At 39.4% G+C, this 16,459-nt stretch overlaps 2 protein-coding genes across 5 annotated transcripts in view; one reads left to right on the plus strand and one right to left on the minus strand.

Annotated features, from left to right (window-relative positions):
* Nucleotides 1–4,666, plus strand: part of LOC112144928 (dihydropyridine-sensitive L-type skeletal muscle calcium channel subunit alpha-1) — a 28,193-nt gene extending 23,527 nt beyond the window's left edge. For 3 of the 4 annotated variants that reach the window (XM_036211890.1, XM_024269820.2, XM_036211891.1), the window contains 6 exons: nt 284–386; nt 931–1,032; nt 1,175–1,305; nt 2,061–2,171; nt 3,230–3,354; nt 3,586–3,983. In XM_036211890.1, coding sequence (XP_036067783.1) covers nt 284–386; nt 931–1,032; nt 1,175–1,305; nt 2,061–2,171; nt 3,230–3,354; nt 3,586–3,595 — 582 coding nt within the window. In that variant the 3' untranslated portion in view covers nt 3,596–3,983. Of the gene's footprint in view, nt 1–283; nt 387–930; nt 1,033–1,174; nt 1,306–2,060; nt 2,172–3,229; nt 3,355–3,585; nt 3,984–4,008 lie in introns of those variants that run through there. The other variant, XR_004947863.1, reaches the window with a different exon arrangement.
* A 6,202-nt stretch (nt 4,667–10,868) lies between these two features.
* golt1a (golgi transport 1A) lies at nt 10,869–16,230 on the minus strand. The gene is made up of 5 exons (XM_024269983.2): nt 15,869–16,230; nt 13,367–13,458; nt 12,132–12,310; nt 11,912–11,975; nt 10,869–11,837 (listed from the first exon to the last, which is right to left on the minus strand). The coding sequence occupies exons 1-5, from the start codon at nt 15,891–15,893 to the stop codon at nt 11,808–11,810; spliced, it is 390 nt and encodes a 129-aa protein (XP_024125751.1). The 5' UTR covers nt 15,894–16,230; the 3' UTR covers nt 10,869–11,807.
* Between the last annotated feature and the right edge of the window lie 229 nt (nt 16,231–16,459).

Here is a 16,459-nt window from a genome sequence, read left to right on the forward strand (position 1 = left end):
AAAAGGAAGCTTCTTTCTTGGGAGTGAGGGTCTAAGGGCAGGGATAACCAGTTTTATTTAGTCTGTTTAGTTTTTAGCAATTGTTCATATTTTATGACTAATTTTCTGCATTTGTAAAATTACCTGCATGAAGCCCAAGGAGGCAAATCTTCTTTGTGATGTTGGGCTATATAAATAAAATTGAATTGAATTGTTTTTGCTCATCGCTGGCACTTTAATTTCCCATCCTTCTGTACCAATACAACTAAAGCATTGAGGTCGTTTCTGATTTGTTTGTGTCCAGCGGCTGGTCTCCATGAACATGCCCCTCAACAGTGATGGGACGGTCACCTTCAATGCCACTCTGTTTGCATTGGTCAGAACAGCACTGAAAATAAAGACTGAAGGTTTGTGTTTAAAAAAAATATTGCATGATAGATTAAAACACAAAGATCAAATTTCAGTTACACAGTTGTGTGACAGTGATTTTGAAATCTCAAAACATACATTTTCTGCTACTAATGACCTGAAAAAAGTACAATATGTAAATTTTTTGATGAGTGTGCAGTAGATGCACTTGCCAAAAAATATTGTAGATAGAAACACAGATAAAGGGTAAAGAACATGGGTGGGATTATATAAATTTGCTTCTTCCCATTCTTTTTCTACTTGATTTAATTAATAATCACTATATTTAATTAATCTAATGTGACCCTAGTGCGTATAATTCACTGCAAAAATGTCTATGATTATGAGTAATTAAACTGTTATTTTCTCCTTACATTAAATTTTTCCTTGTTTTTATTTTTTAAATCAATACATTTCATTATTTCTATAATACTTTTGATATATGTGTTTGATTTTGTTGTATTGTCTCCAATCAATACTTGCAATAAAACCAATAATTCAATTCAAAGCAGATTGACCGTTTCTTTTGTGTGTTGTTTTTAGGCAACTTTGAACAAGCCAATGAGGAGCTGAGAGGAATCATCAAGAAGATCTGGAAGCGCACCAGCATGAAACTGTTGGATCAAGTCATACCTCCCATCGGAGGTCAGTCATCCAGAGAGAGAGCAGCTGAGCTGCTTAAGTGGTCCTGCATTCTTCATCAGAACTTCACCATGGGCCAGGAAAGAAAACAGGACCGATCTGTTGTTCTAGAAGAGGCGGCTCACTTCCTCTGGTTTCTCCACAGATGACGAGGTGACTGTGGGGAAGTTCTACGCCACTTTCCTCATCCAGGATTATTACAGGAAACTGAAGAAGAGGCAGGAGGAATATTATGGCTACCGTCCCACAAAGAAGAGTGCCACCCATGAGATACAGGTCTGCTCCTGTCTCTCATCTTCTTCTGTCTACTGGTTCCCTCATTTCTAAGCCTCGTCTTAGCTCCATGTGCTCACTTCTCTATTTGTCAAAGCCATTCTATCTGCCTTTACCCCAAAGTGTAAAGCCCAACTGATAGGATGAATTGATGTGACCACTCCTGTAGAGAGTGTCTTTTGCCGTAAACAAAAGCACTAAGTCAGCTCTAAACATTGACACAACATTAAAACATGCTTGGGGTCTACCACATAGTTCAAGAATATGACTATTGAAGTTGCAGGAACTTGACAGCTCTTCAAAGACAAACAAGTCATAAGCCATTTGTCCATAACTTCATTTAGTTTTTACAAAAAAACATTTAGAGATTTTTTCAAGAAATGGCAGCCAAAGGGTGATTCTAGAAATTCATCAGGTGACAGAACGCTTATTGGTCTCATAAATAGGAAACACAATCTCCTCAACTATCGAATCTTCCTAAGAAGAAGACATTTTTTTCTGCAAAAACAGTTTTTTTTAATGTAGGATTTTAAAGGTGAACGTCCTGAATCTTCCATCACAAATGCATCTTTATTTAAAAAAAATAGTTTTTTAGGTACACTTACCGTGCACTTACTACAATCTTAGTATCAGCAGTTGAACAATTTGGTCATGTAGCAGACCTTGTACTACGTTCCTGTTCTACTCCAGTAGATTGGACCTCTGTTTGCTGGTTTGGATCTGGTTTGATACTAAAATCTAAACTTTGTTTGTTTCAGGCTGGACTCAGGAACATAGCAGAGGAGGCGCCTGCAGAGCTGCACAGATCCATTTCTGGAGACCTGCTGGCTGAGGAGGACTCTGACCACGGAGGGGAGGAGATATTCAGGGTAACGACCATCACTTGCTTGGAGGCGAGGTCTATTTTTTCATTCTAATGCAGTGATGTGTGAAGATAATACGGTTGGGGTGAAATGTGTTACTATCCTTACTTTAGGTTAAAGATAATCACAGATAACTTCACACTAGCTGCATTTCCATTGTGTGCTGACTTGATCAACATTCTAGAAAGGTCAAAAACACAATTTTCCAATTAAACTGTTTCCATTAAATCATATTTATGCAAATAAACACAAACCAACTCACGCGATTAGTCATTCAAAAAAGCAGCAAAGGATGTGATCAATACTTTGATTTAAAGCAGATACGTTTGAATTTTGACCACGGCACTGGCGCTCATCATCATTTATCAAAGGCGACGTCGGCATCTTATTCAGGCCATGGACCAGTTAGCTACATGGGAGCGGCTACAGATGAAGGGATTCTGGGAAATGACGTCTGGTGATTTTACAGAGGAGCTGTGGATCCAGCAATTCCCCAAAGCCCTCTTAACTTTTGATGATCTGTGTGGAGCTGTGGGACCTCTTGTGTCACCCACTGTGCTAGCTAAGCATGATATCCAGTGGTTGGTCTCGTGACTCATTTAATTTGGAAAAAAAAAAAATTTAGCATCAGAATTTTTTGAAATAAGTAAATTATGATACATCTCAAAAACCCTCTCTTTCAATAAATGCAAGTTTTTTTTTTTAGTTGTCATTTCCAATAGGAAAATGTATTATCCCAAATCCAATTTGCGCAATTTAATGGTCAATAGAAAAACAGCTCTAGATGTAGAACAGGTGATGCAGTTTTTCTGCAGTTTTTTACTCCCTTGAAGTCTTGGCCCAGTTCTGGGTTTTTTGTTGTTGTTTGAAAAGCGTTCAGTTTGGATTAGAATAGAAAAATGTAACCAAGCAGAAACAGGACCAACGGTGTCAAGTAGACTGTTGCCATGGTAACACATTTTTAGACTCTTAATATTAAGGTTCCTGCCTTTAATACTTTTCATGCACCTGTGTAATGTTTCAATGACGTCGTTTGAGTCCATAATAAACGGATGTTTTTTCAGAGACAAGCCAGTCTGTTTGGAAACCATTCTGACCCATTTGCCGTGGACGGTGATGCAGCCTACACCAGCCAGCGCCCCCTACAGATGGATGAAGGCTTCACCAATAACAGCAGCATAAGTCAAAGGTGTGTCACACCATCTGCACCTGAATGTCCTGAGCTCAGGATATTCATGTTTTGTCTCATTTCACACAGTAAGGGCTAAATTTAGAATAAAATAAAAAAGACATGGAACCATACAGGCCCATATCATAACACCACCAACACTGTGTTCAACAGCACTCCATATTTGGAGTGGAACCAGCTGCTGAAGCTGCTCAGTTTTATTAAACAAGCATCTTTTTTCCTCTTTTGCAGCCAATTCTGACCCTTGTTCTGAGGATCTAAAGATCTGAGCCTAGACTTCAAACGATGGACTCTGATGAAAGGCGCTGAAGGTCAACCCCGCCCACCTGGCGTTCTGTCTTTACTGACTGACGTCATGTAGAGCTGAGGGTCCATTCATGTCAAGTTGCTGTTTGCTTTTCTTTCATCCTCATTGCTTATAGCTCAACAGAGAATCCTGTCAGAATCAAACACCCTAAAGTGGACCTCTGGTTCATTTAAAGGTGAAGATGATTTCTATTTGATATTTTATCTCATCAGCGAAACAGATAAGAGCAAACGACAACAATAAGCAAACAAATGTTTCATTGCAAACTGGATGGACCAGAGAGTACTTATTAAAACGTTCCTTTTCTTTATCCAAAAGATAATTTTTTCCTTTTTCATCTTCTACAGCATCACGTCTACACTAAAGAGGACTAGATCAAACACAATGTCCACAACCGACCCGGCTGTATGAGGAAAAATCACCATTTGCATAAACAAATTGGAATAAATCCCTTAACGCTGTTTTTTAATGCTGGTTACACAGGCAGCAAATTTTTATAATGCATTTTGTCAAATGTTGCACTGACAGTGATACGATCAAGCTCAAGTCCACTGTCTGCATCCAAAGCGAGGTCATTGTCACCTTGAGTAGAGCAGTTTCTGTCTCATATATTTTCTGCTCAAATGCTCACATGATTGATTTGCAACAGTTTTTTCAAGAACTTTAGGAATGAGTTTACTGAAAAATATCCTTGATGTTATCTCATAAATAATCAAAGTGACTTTGGTCAACAAGTATTTCTAAAGCTGTGATTTTCTTAAACTCCCTCTTTAATAATCTTTTGATGGGTTTTAAAAGCATCTCCAGTGGTCTTTTAAATTATTATGATGCCGTTTTTAACCAAACTTAAAAACCTTTGTCGTTTTCTAGGGCATACTTTCTGCAGAGCAGCACTATTAGCTCATCAGAAATAAATCTCTCAGTTGTTGGCGCGGAGCAAACCTGCCCTCATTTCCCATCATCCCTTTATTTATATACTATCCCACTAGCTTTCAGCCCCTTACATCCCCAACCTAACATTAGCTGTAAAATTAAACTAAGATGCCAGCTCAGATGAGGAAAATGAAGATGTACATGGATCTATTTGTCTGCAAGTGGAGGCATCAGAATGGCCTGTCAACTGTTGCACTAAACACCTGCTAAAAGCTTTTTCCTATTGATTTTTTAATCTGCTCCTGATTCACAACAGTTTGAATAAAGAAATACTCAGAAACAGTTTGGGGAATAACTTTCTTAACATATGTTCTACATCATAGGAAAACTGCAACAAGAACACATTTTTTCTTTAGAGTGGGTTTTTAATAGCACACATATTGGGACGGTTAAGTGTCTCTGATTGATAAATGGCAGCAACTCCTAAACCTGCACCTTGATGTTTTTTTTATTTCAATTAAAACGACTGAGAAAATGAATCTGATTAATATTGATGTAATCCGTAGTGATCCATTTGCCTTCTGGATTGTAACGTTTTTGTACAATTTCTTTCATTTTACTTTTTAAAAGTCATAAATAAAATACTGTCATGAAAAGAAACTCAACATGAGGTTGTGACATCTTTTCCAAAATAATTAAGTAGTTTTTTAAGCTGAACTAAATTAGTTTGTAGTGTATTAACTAAATGTATTGATTTGCAAATCTGAAACATTTTACATTAGTGAAAATGTTGCTCTGGATTTGCAGGGAAGACAATCGTGCAGATGAAGTGTCTGATCATCATCGCTGCAAGAGAGACTTCAACAGATGATTGAGTCAGGAGTGTCAAAGGTTTTGTTGGAGCTCAAGTAACAGGAGATGAAAGCAAATCGACTGTGTCTTGCAGAAAACCTTTGAACCACAACTCATGTGGGAATGACTAAAAGAGGCCACAGAAGGTCTTTGTCCTCTTCCAGAGAACTCGCAGAGTAGAATCAGCAGCAGAGAACTAATGACTGAACGCTCTTCATCATATTAAACTGCGTTCTTGATCTGTGTCTGTTAAATTAGCAGGCTTAGAGAATAAACATTGATTTTATTACATTAAGTTAATAATTGAATGCATTGTTTGTTAGGGTCACAGAAAAAACAGTTGCTCTGGCGAATGAAGCTGCATACATCAGCACTCCCTCCCCTTTCTGATGGAAGGGAGGGGCTGGGGGTGTGGGTGTGTTTAAGCACTCTGTGTTGCCAAGTCAGGTGACTCAATGACATCCAGTCATAGCCAACTGGGTCAATATGAATCAGGTGAACCGACGAGGTGGAGAAACAGAGAGAAAGTAGTATTAATATGATTGGGCCAATCCATATTTATTAAGGATCAAGAGTGTGGATACTATTACGTCCACAAACATCCAGAACGGAACCCGGAACCGTTCTCTAGTTCATCTCTGTTCCATCATGCCATACGAGCCATTTTTTCTTGTGTTCATAGGTTTATTTTTAGTTTCAATTATTAGACCCACTTCAGGTTCTGCCTGCAGACCGCCATGACACACAGGCAATCATCTTGACCAACGCACTGACCCTCACAGGAGAACAAAGCTCTGAGACGCATGCATGTGGAGGGAGAGTACGCCTTTGATGACGTAGATGGGCCACATCTAAAAAGCCCGAGCACAGGGGGGCGGGATCTGATCATCAACTCACCTTCAACAGAAAGGTAAGTTATTGTGTGCTGTCTGTGTGTGAAGGCAGATGGGAGCTGAAGGCGTGAGTGGAAGTCTCTTTTAGGCTTCCATCCATGCTGTTATTCTCACCCATGCATATTATATCTGAATCTGCTAAAGCTGCACTCGATTCCTCAGTGAAATCACTAGTGAGCAGATCTTTTTCTAAATCTGCAGGCTCTCATCCTCTGCTCTCTAGCAGGAGGCTTTGATCCTGTTTGTTCACCTCGATTTAGGTAGAAGCAGCTCACAGTGACGGTTCCTCAGCTGGGTTTGGTTATTCTGCTGGTCTCAGCTGATCCACTGAGGAAAAATGCACTTTGTGTTGACCCAAGATCTGGAGAACAAAGTACTGTTTAAAACTGTCATAAAACGGCTTAAAACCATTAAGATAGTAGGGTTTTATGCAATAGTTTTCTGTTAAGTTATTCTCTGATCACCTTTTGGCGCATCGCCTCAAGGGTTTTTGCTGCTTTGCTCATTTTGTTTTTATCCCAAATACCCTTCCTTCATGACACAATCCTGTATTCTCTACCACAGGAAGACCCAGACTTAAGTCTTCAAGTGGCTTCATAGTTAGTGTAACGCTTTGTTTAAAATGAGGCTAGACGCGCTGACATCAACAGAAAAAGGTTCGTCTCAAGGAGCCAAAGGTGCGTGAATGAAACACAAAGACTTATAAAGATTTCAATCGATTGTATTGAAGAAAAGAAATAAATAATAAAAAATACAAATACAAAAACACAAAACAGGGACCGAAGGCTGAGGAGGAAGGTTGTGGGGGAATGAAGGTAGATTTGAAGTGTCCAAGTTCATGAATCTTGAGAATTTCACTGCAATGAGTGTGGTGATAATCCGTTGGGCTCTATCGCAGATTGATGAGATGTTTATAGTCCAGTTTGGTTCAGGTTGGGTAGCTCGCCATCGATTTGGGACATCAGAAGAATACACACAACAAAAAAACCTGACCGGTGAGGTGATCAATGGGTATCTAAGGAGATTTGAACTGGCAGGTTTGCCAGTTATCAGGTTTGCAGGTTCTGGTCAAATGCTAACCACAGCAGCAACAGCAACAGCAGTAGCAGTAGCAGTAGCAGTAACAGCTGACAGCAGGCAGCATGTGGCATGTGGCAGGAAGCAGGAAGTAAGCAGCAAGAAGCAGGAAGTGCATCCATTAACTTGAAGCTTAAATAGTGTTTGGGACCTTCCACAATAAAAGCATGGCCAGGTGTTTCAGCTTGCCTTGATGGTACTGGCTACACTAGCTTGAAGGGTCTTGAGGTAAGGTCCCACTGGATTAAGCTCATCATGCACCCTGGGAATCGAACCTTGATTTCCCGTGCCACTAAACCAACTTAAGTCTATGGACCTGCTGAGAGGGCTGCAGTGGTGGTTTGAATAAGTTTTACTATTGTACAAATGATTGGAAGTTATCATCATTTGGTGCATATTGCTGAGTTCACAGTTAGTATCTAATATGGAGCTTCTGACATCTGTAAAACCTGATTCTGATTCAAGGGCTGGGTCATTATCACATTATCACATTTCATGTTAGATGGTTTGTCAAGTGTAAACCTTTCGATCTGACCGGAAAACTTATTAAAATTTTAAAGTACGTGATTCAAATGTTGATCAAAGTTTCTTGGTTTAGAACAAACATAACAAGAGTAATGATACATTTTGAGACTCCTTGGAATAAATCCATAAAACTTTGCATTTAGCTCAATGGAGCTTTAGTTTTATTTTTTTAAGATTTTTTTTTTTTTCAAAATGTTTGGATTGTGTCTTTGCATTTTTTGTGGATTTAGAGCATTGTATTTTGTGGCTACGTGTTTGATCTTTTGCTATTAAACATAAAAACAGTTTGATCTCAATTTTTGTAATTTTTGCAGAAACAAAGGACAGCTCAGATTTAACTTTTTCTTTTTTTTTTTTCGTTTCAGGTTCATTGACAAATTATTGTGTTAAATAATCAATAACATGTCTGTTAAAAAATAAGCTAGACTTGCACTAAAATATGGATATCAAGTATTGCTGCAAAAACGGTAATAAAGATAGATTAAAATAGTACATTTTAAAGTAGAAAAAAGTCCAAATGGCCCCAGACCACTAAGGGTCAAACAAATTCCTCTCTTTGCTGGGTTAAAGCAAAAAAAAAAAAAAAAAAAAAAAACTGACTATAATTTACAATGCAATGGGGCAGAGTTACCTGGATCAGGAAATGGGCGTTACAAACTCTAGAGATGTAAATGACGGAACATCATATTATTAAAACTATGATTTTTGGCTGCAGCAAACTGTAGGACAGTTGACAAATAAGTTGAACAAAAAATAGAATAAAAAAATGAATTAAAAAAATGATCAATGATCAGTAAACGGGCTATGGGATGGACACCAGTGAAGTTTTTAATTCCATGACAAAATGACTTTTCAAAGACTTTGCTCTATATACGTGAACAACACTCAATGGTTCTTTAGAATGTCAGTAACCGGAGAAATTCTTTGACAAATCCAGGCACCAAACCAAAGCTAGCTCACAGCAGCTTCCATCCATCACAGGGTTGGTTCTGACAGTCTAACCCCAATTGTCAACTTTTTTTCCCCAGTTTCATGGCGGCTCCCCTTATAGTTGCTGTGATAATGGGGGCTGTGCTGGCACAGGTGTGGAGCGCTCACCAACACCATCAGTCCACCATCCACACTGAAGGTACAGTTCCTCTGCTGTTTTACTAACCCAGATTAAGTTCCAGCAGGAACCACAAAACATCTGTTCAAGCCGGTGTCAGGGTCTCCATGTGTCCCAGTTTGTTGTTCTGTGATTCATCTTTATTTGTTAGCAACTTTACAACTCCCTCGACGCTTTGATGACAAAGCCAAATAGTAAAACACAAATAAAGAAAAAAAACAATTTATTATGTAACTGACACAGAACTAATTTGTTATAAAGGTGTCTCTCAATCCATTTTTAGCTATAAACAAACAAATCATTTCGTCAGATGAGTATGATCAAACAAATTTAGCTTGTGGCGAGGACAGGAAAGTAAATAGATCCATTTGGCTGTTTTGAATGGTGACAGCGGGTTTCACCCCATTCCCCCCCCCGTACAAAAACCATTGTATTTAGTCAGAGCAGTTCTGGACAAGCCATAATGGTTTAATATTTCCTAACTATAGCCAAGAAAATGTTCATTACACAAATAGGAATGAAAACCGGTTTTGTATATCAAGTAAATTTAACTCAATTTACAGGAAAGATTACATGAATATGAAAAACCGTACACAGCGCAACTGAAAAAAAAAAAAAAAAAAGAGAGAGAGACAACAAGGGAGGACAAGTAATTCATTTACTGGACACACTTTGCCTATGCAAATTCTATTAATCACATTATTATTCTGTTAAAGAAAAGGCTCAGTCACACGATGTGGGCTGCAGGGTTTTTTTGGGGGGGTGGCTTCACTACAATTAATGAATGTACAATAATATGTTTGTAGAATAAAAGTTTTTCGACGAGAACCGGGATAATCACAAGATTTCTGTGTTGAACATTGCTTCCTCAAGAGACCTGTTAAAGGGTAACCAAACAGGGAAGTTGAAGGCTGACTCCACCCACCACCGAGACTTGAAAGTCCAGTCAAAGGGGTGGGGCTTGGGGAACGGGACTGTTGTCATTACTGGAGCCGCAGATCATGACGTGGGACCCACATGGTTTGACCAATCGCAAAATTGAAATGTAATTCCTTGTTTTAACCAGTAGGGGGTAGCACACAGACAGTTGTTGACCATTATTTTTAGAATTATACAAGCTTATTTTAATTCGTCAAAAAATTGGCAAAAAGAAGAGAGCAGAGCAAACTCAGTCCTTGAATCCCAGCATAAACAACAAGAAAAGAGGATTTTTCACTCTGTTGTTTAAATTGTTTTCTGTCAGCGTCATACATTTAAAATAAATCATTTTGTCTTTCCTGCAGATAATGCTCTGCTCAAGATGCTGAAGAATTTCAACTACTTATCTTCATCTACAAAGAAGTGGGGGAGTGAGTGCTCAACTGATGGAGGAACTCCAGCGGTGGGATGCTGGATGGCGAAGGTGCTCCACCCTGTGGCTGTAAAGAAACGCCAGGACTTATCCTCATACAACCTGAACTCTCTTGGTCTCCGTTATGGAAAATAATAGGTGTTTGTTTTTGTGTTCTTTATTTCTTTACAGTAACATATTCAAAACATAATATTTGATTGTCTGTTTGTGCTAAAAAAAAATAATAAATTAGGAGACAACGAAAATACTGTTTTTGTTAACCTACTTCTTAAAGGTTAAAACTCTTCCTTAATATGAAAATATTTTACATTTCTTCTTAGAACTCCACAAAGCTCTAGATAGGGGATGTTTTATTGGAATGTCAGCATTCTAACAAGTACTATAAGTGATACTTGATTTTATTTAGAGATCATTAATAAAACCCTACTTAATCCTCTCTCTTAGATCAACACACGGCTCTAAGCTCTTGCATTGCTGAGGCATTTCAGATTGGCAGATACAGCTGTCAATCAAATGACAACACAACATTTCTGCCCAATTTTATAATTTATTACAGTTAATACATACATTTCACAGTTAAAACGTTTTTCCTATACATGTATAATGCATTGTTTTATAACATGGCCTCAACAATGAAAAAAATATATTTATGAACCACACTTCGAATACAGAAATAATATTTTGAAGTTCAAATTTACCAGAAAAATCAATGTCCTGGGGTAAATTTGCATGGAAAGTAAGAAAATCTTTAGTCTGATGTTTTTTCTGGAGATTGAGTCTTTGAGTTTCACACTGTTGTTTAACTGTTGAAATCTGTTGAAACTCCTCAGTGGTGTTTTGAGATGACACAGAGAAGGGGAGGTCAATCATGGGTTCTCCAGTTCTCAAAGAGGAGAGTTTGGACAAATCTGAATTTTTCCCCCACCCCAAATAGCTTCTCCCTACCCCTGCATAATCCCTTCAAACGGAGACTTATGGAAAAATTGTTCATTCTAATTCGGATGTTACCCATAATCGATGGGATCATCAACTGTCGTTGGGCAACTAAGTTCGCGCGGAACCTCTAGCGCTTGGAAATACACAAAAACATCGGTTTAATAACTTTAAAAGGGTCATGATAAAACAAAATATCATTACTTACATTTAAATGTAAATTCCTGTGCATCAGAGCATACTCACTTAAAGAAAAGTGCTTACCTTACGGCAGAGGGCTTGACATCCCTTCGCCGTGAAAGTTAGCCCTTAAAAAAAGTATATCAGACAACCCTACCCCTCCAAATGCCCCTACAATTGGAGGGGTAAGGAGACGCCGTATAGGAATAGGGGAAGAATTCGGATTTGGCCTTTGAGTGTTATACTTTCAAAACCAGGGATATGCCTTCAGCAAAAAGCTGTTTCTGGTTCCCTGCTTGTGCGAATGGCTGGCCGGCCGGCGCCTCCTTCATCCACACAGTATGGTAGCTGTGTTCAAACCATGGACTGACTGTTGGGGAGGAACTGCAGAGATGGCAACAGCCTGTGAGATTCACAATGTTTGATTTGGAAGGAAACTAGAAAAGAACATAACTTACCGCGCTGAGGAAAGGTAAGTTAACGATTGAAAGAACAAACCCTATGGCCACAGGAAAGAAAGACCTACAGAGGAAAGAGTCATGGAAACCTCTATTCATTTGTGAGGACAACAAAGTTTCATGAACTGCATTTGAGATGCCTCCTGGCTGGTAACTGCAGCTCCAGATAAAAACAGCTATCCAAGTTTTAGAGCTCATAGTAAGGACCATCTACACCTACCTGAACAGAAGAACAAAACCATAACTCTCCACCAGCATGCCAATCACCGGCCAGCGAAACAGCACCAGAGTCACCCCACCAAGAAAAAAAAGGGTTCCTCGAAACTTGTGTCTTTGGAAGAAGAAATGTGCTGTCCTCCTGATGCCAATTATGAAGCTCAAACCAGTAAGGAACAAGATCTAAAAAGAGAGGGACATTAACATACATATCTGCATCATCTTGTTAGGTTTACATGGAAGGTTTGAGATATGTGTTCCTATCTGACTTACTTTAAAAACAACATCAAAAGTATAGTCAGTGCATCTGACTAAATCCAGGCAATAGGAGGTTGGCAACGAATAAATGCTTTGGTTTTTGCAGTTGACCAGCGATGTAATTTCATCCAAGGATGTATTTGTGGCTTTATTTGGAGGGGGGCATCTTGTGTTACTGAGCATTTTTCAAAGTGTACCTTCAGTGCTGTGGTGACTGCTAATGTTGGCACAGAAGTGTCAAATAGGTAAGCTTGCGCAGGGTCACCTGTATGCACAAAAGATGCTGAGATTCTTGGGTCTGCATGTAGTTGCGTGTGAGCGTTTGAGCCTCAAAAAAGCCTTGAAGGCCCAGCACACATTGACAAATTTTACATCCAAATTTTCTGGCATTTGTTTATGCAAACAGAGTTATGTTCTGGCACAGTAACTCAATCTTCACATGCTTTATATTAGGGTTCGGCAATGGTGAACTATCCTGGGTGTAACTTTCCTTTGCCCTATGGAAAATCTGATTTATACTGGCCCGCAGATATAGACATTTCCACCCTTGTTTGAAACTTAAAAAAATAAAATAAAATTTACAAAAAACCATTAACGATGATTATAGATTTTGAGGTTCATGTCACATGCACCACATTTACAATAAATATCAGTGTTGATATTGTCGATATTGACAGGTATCGGATTGGTATCGGATCAATACCCAAATCCTCAGGATCGCCCAGCTCTAAGCTCTGGCGAACCCTGTGACCTTGAACAAGAATAAATAGGTAAAATTTAGTGTATGTATGTGTTTACGAGAAAGAAGTGTTGATGGAAGCAACTTCGTTTGCTTTGATAGGATTGCTTAACCATGGCATATGGTTCATTCCTTTGCTCATAAATCTTTTCAATTAGCAATTAGCCCACACAGTTAAGGACTGAGGAGTTGTAAAGAGATGGACGTAACCTTTGATGAACGAGTCAGAAAGAACAACTTACATTTCCAAAGGCCAGCAAGACAGAGTCAAAGTACAGGAGAACCCCAAAGAGCAGGAAGAACACACCGAATCCCATCAGACCAACACCAATCTCTGTAAAAGTAAGGGGGTGTAAAGACACTTATATCACTGCATTGTTGACCCTTCAGGTTATCCCATTAGAGATTGCTAGCCACAGTTTCAAAGCAGGGATTTTACACCGGATACCCTTCCTGACACAACCCTGTATTTGAAAGGCACAGGGGAACCCAGTTAGGCAGCAGCATCAAAGGTCTTGCCTAAGGATCCAATTTAAGATCAATGGACAACCCGGTGATTGAACCCAGGTCTCCTGCGTGGCAGCTCTACACTGAGCCATCCAGTCGCTTCATTGCTGCATTGTTGAACAAAATTGTGCTGTCAGAGATAAGTCTTATTGCACATTTAACAGAAAAAAGTAGATCTAATCATCAATTTCCTAAGTAACAAAAAAGGACATTTTAAAGTCCCACTCCAGTCATTTTTTAACCTATTGTAAAAGTGTTCTCATTGGCCTTTAATTATGATGATGAAGTTTTTCACCAGAATCAAAAACTTGTCATTGAATGGGAAAGAGACGCATGAGTTCATCAGATATTCACCACCTTTCTGTTGGTGCCGAGCCAGCCTGACCCCTTCCCATCATCTATCTGTTTGCATGCTCTCCCGCTAGCTTACAGCCCCTCACAACCCCAAGCTAAAATTATCAGTGCAACAAATAGGAAGCAATCCAGCCGTACAGTTTTGAGCCAGACGCCAGCTCGGACGGGGAAAACTAAAGGCCATGTCACAGGAACTATGTACATTTTTATACATATTGCACAGAAGAAAATTAGTCATACGTGAAAATACTTGCAAAAAGCAGACATTTTTTACATGAAATTATTACAGAAGTATCACAAATGAACCACATTAAAACATAAAAAACATGCTAAGCTTTCACATTAGGTGCACTGGGCAGAAATCAATTCACATCAGTACCCGCTGCGAGCCAATTATTCAGTTGGATTCCCCTGGTCAGCACCAGTTCTGAGTCAGCTGCCAGGAGCCAGCCGTGCCAGCTTGCTGAAGGGGACCTCCGCCGAGATACCCAGCAGGAGGTGCAGCTGGGGAGATCCTAGATCCTAGAAGGGCCTTAGGGGGCTCGTTGTACCCGGCCCCCTCCCTCTACCTGCAATTACATGCAGCGCCTGACACCGCCCCATAGGGGACCCCCATTCTGTATAGAATACAAGCTGGGGGAAAGATCGGCCGATATACATACCCGTCACATAATACATGAGTTGTGCACTAACTGTGTAAGATTATAGCACTATTTATATCCAATTCATTACTGATCTGTGCATCAATTACATAATTTTATCATGATATTTGTGCTGTATACGCAATGTTATACATCGGTGGTATGCATGACAAGTCCATTAGACATAGGTGGACAGAAGTGTCAGGACTCACTCAGCCCTGTCGTCCTCTGACCACTAGAGGGACCACTCTCCAGTGTACCAACCATCTTCAGTACCTTCCTCGCTACAACTCCCATCAGCCTCCGCTTCAGTCCTCTCCATGCACAGCTGACCATCATCATCCTCTGCATTTCCACCCACTCCAGCCTCAACTTCAGTGCAAAGTCTTGATGGTGTTTATCCATCAGTCTGAGCAGGTTTCCTTACTTTGATTATCTGTTTTTGACCCACTTCTGTTTATTTGCCCCCTCTTTGTGTTTTTGACCATTGCCTGCCTTTTTGATGCTGTCAATGTCTTTCCCTGGCTCTGTTCTAATAAGCCGTTTGGAAATGGATCCTAACGTCTCAGCCTCTTTGTCACAATAAGTAGAAGGGTCGTAGAAAACCACAAATTTACGTATGCATCACAAAAAAAAATTACCCACAATTGTGTAAGATTTATGTAACAATTGTGGATGAACTGCATAAAACATGTATAAACTGTGTAATTCTAAAATGACCAAAAATTTCCAACAGCTCAAAAATGAATTCACATGAATTCCTGTTGAGTGTGTTGAAGCTATCTATGAAGGTTTCATGCAGTGAAGCAGGATAATGATTGTTGGGCAAAATCCTGTCAACAATGATGCATGATGATTTATACACAGGTCAGCATGTGCCTGTACTTTTATTTCTCTTTTTTCACACATTCTTACAAAAAATGGATCGAGCCAAAGTGAGCCTAAAAACTTTATGCAGCTTTAGTTTCTGTTTGAACTTGAAACAAAGATGAGTCATTTGATTTGTTTTCATTATTTTTTCTCTTGAATTAAAACAGTCTCACTGCAAAAAAACAAAATGTTGGAGTTTTTAAATTCAAATCTTTTGATACCAATATTTTTACTTTTACTCCAAATGATTTTCAGATACAAATATTGACTTCCTGTAATAATCACTATCAGACTTGAAAAAATTAAATAGGTCAACTGATTCTGCTCCAGCATAAAGAAACTTTTGAAAAGATGTGACTTCTGAACACTTACTCTGGAGCTCTGTGATGGTGGCCATGCTGTGTCTCTGTGCTGTCTCTCCTCTGTCAGTGCTGGACGTCTCCTCTTGGTGACCTTTGTGCGGTGACGTTGTCAGAATGTGAGGTGAACATTAACCAGAGACTTGGATAAGTGCTGGAACTCTTCTGATATCAGCGTAAAAGGAAATTTATGTTCTTTGAGTTCCTCTCTGTTTGAGTCTCAGAGGGGTATTCAGACTGGACACATTTGGTTCACTTAAAAGTAAGCCAGAGTTTGCTTAAACAAATTTTCAGTGTGATGACATACAAACGGACCCTGGTCGGGGACCTGGAACCACTGTCAGACCTATCTGCAGAGCTGGTCTCAGTTCGTTTCCACTCTGAGTTTTACTCAGTCTGAATAGGCTTGGAGAAGAAAGCAACCATAAGTATTACAGGACGTAGACAGAGTAGAAATGAAGCAAGATGAGCCATGGACACATATGAAGTAGGGGTGGGCGATATGACGATAAAAAACCGTCTTACGATCTCCAAAGCTGACGGTCTGTCATTTTTGAGAGATCGTTTCATCGTGATCTTCTACAAAAGGCTGCAAGAGCGAGAA

This window comes from Oryzias melastigma, linkage group LG5 (assembly GCF_002922805.2).
Source record: "Oryzias melastigma strain HK-1 linkage group LG5, ASM292280v2, whole genome shotgun sequence".
Lineage (NCBI taxonomy): Eukaryota > Metazoa > Chordata > Actinopteri > Beloniformes > Adrianichthyidae > Oryzias > Oryzias melastigma.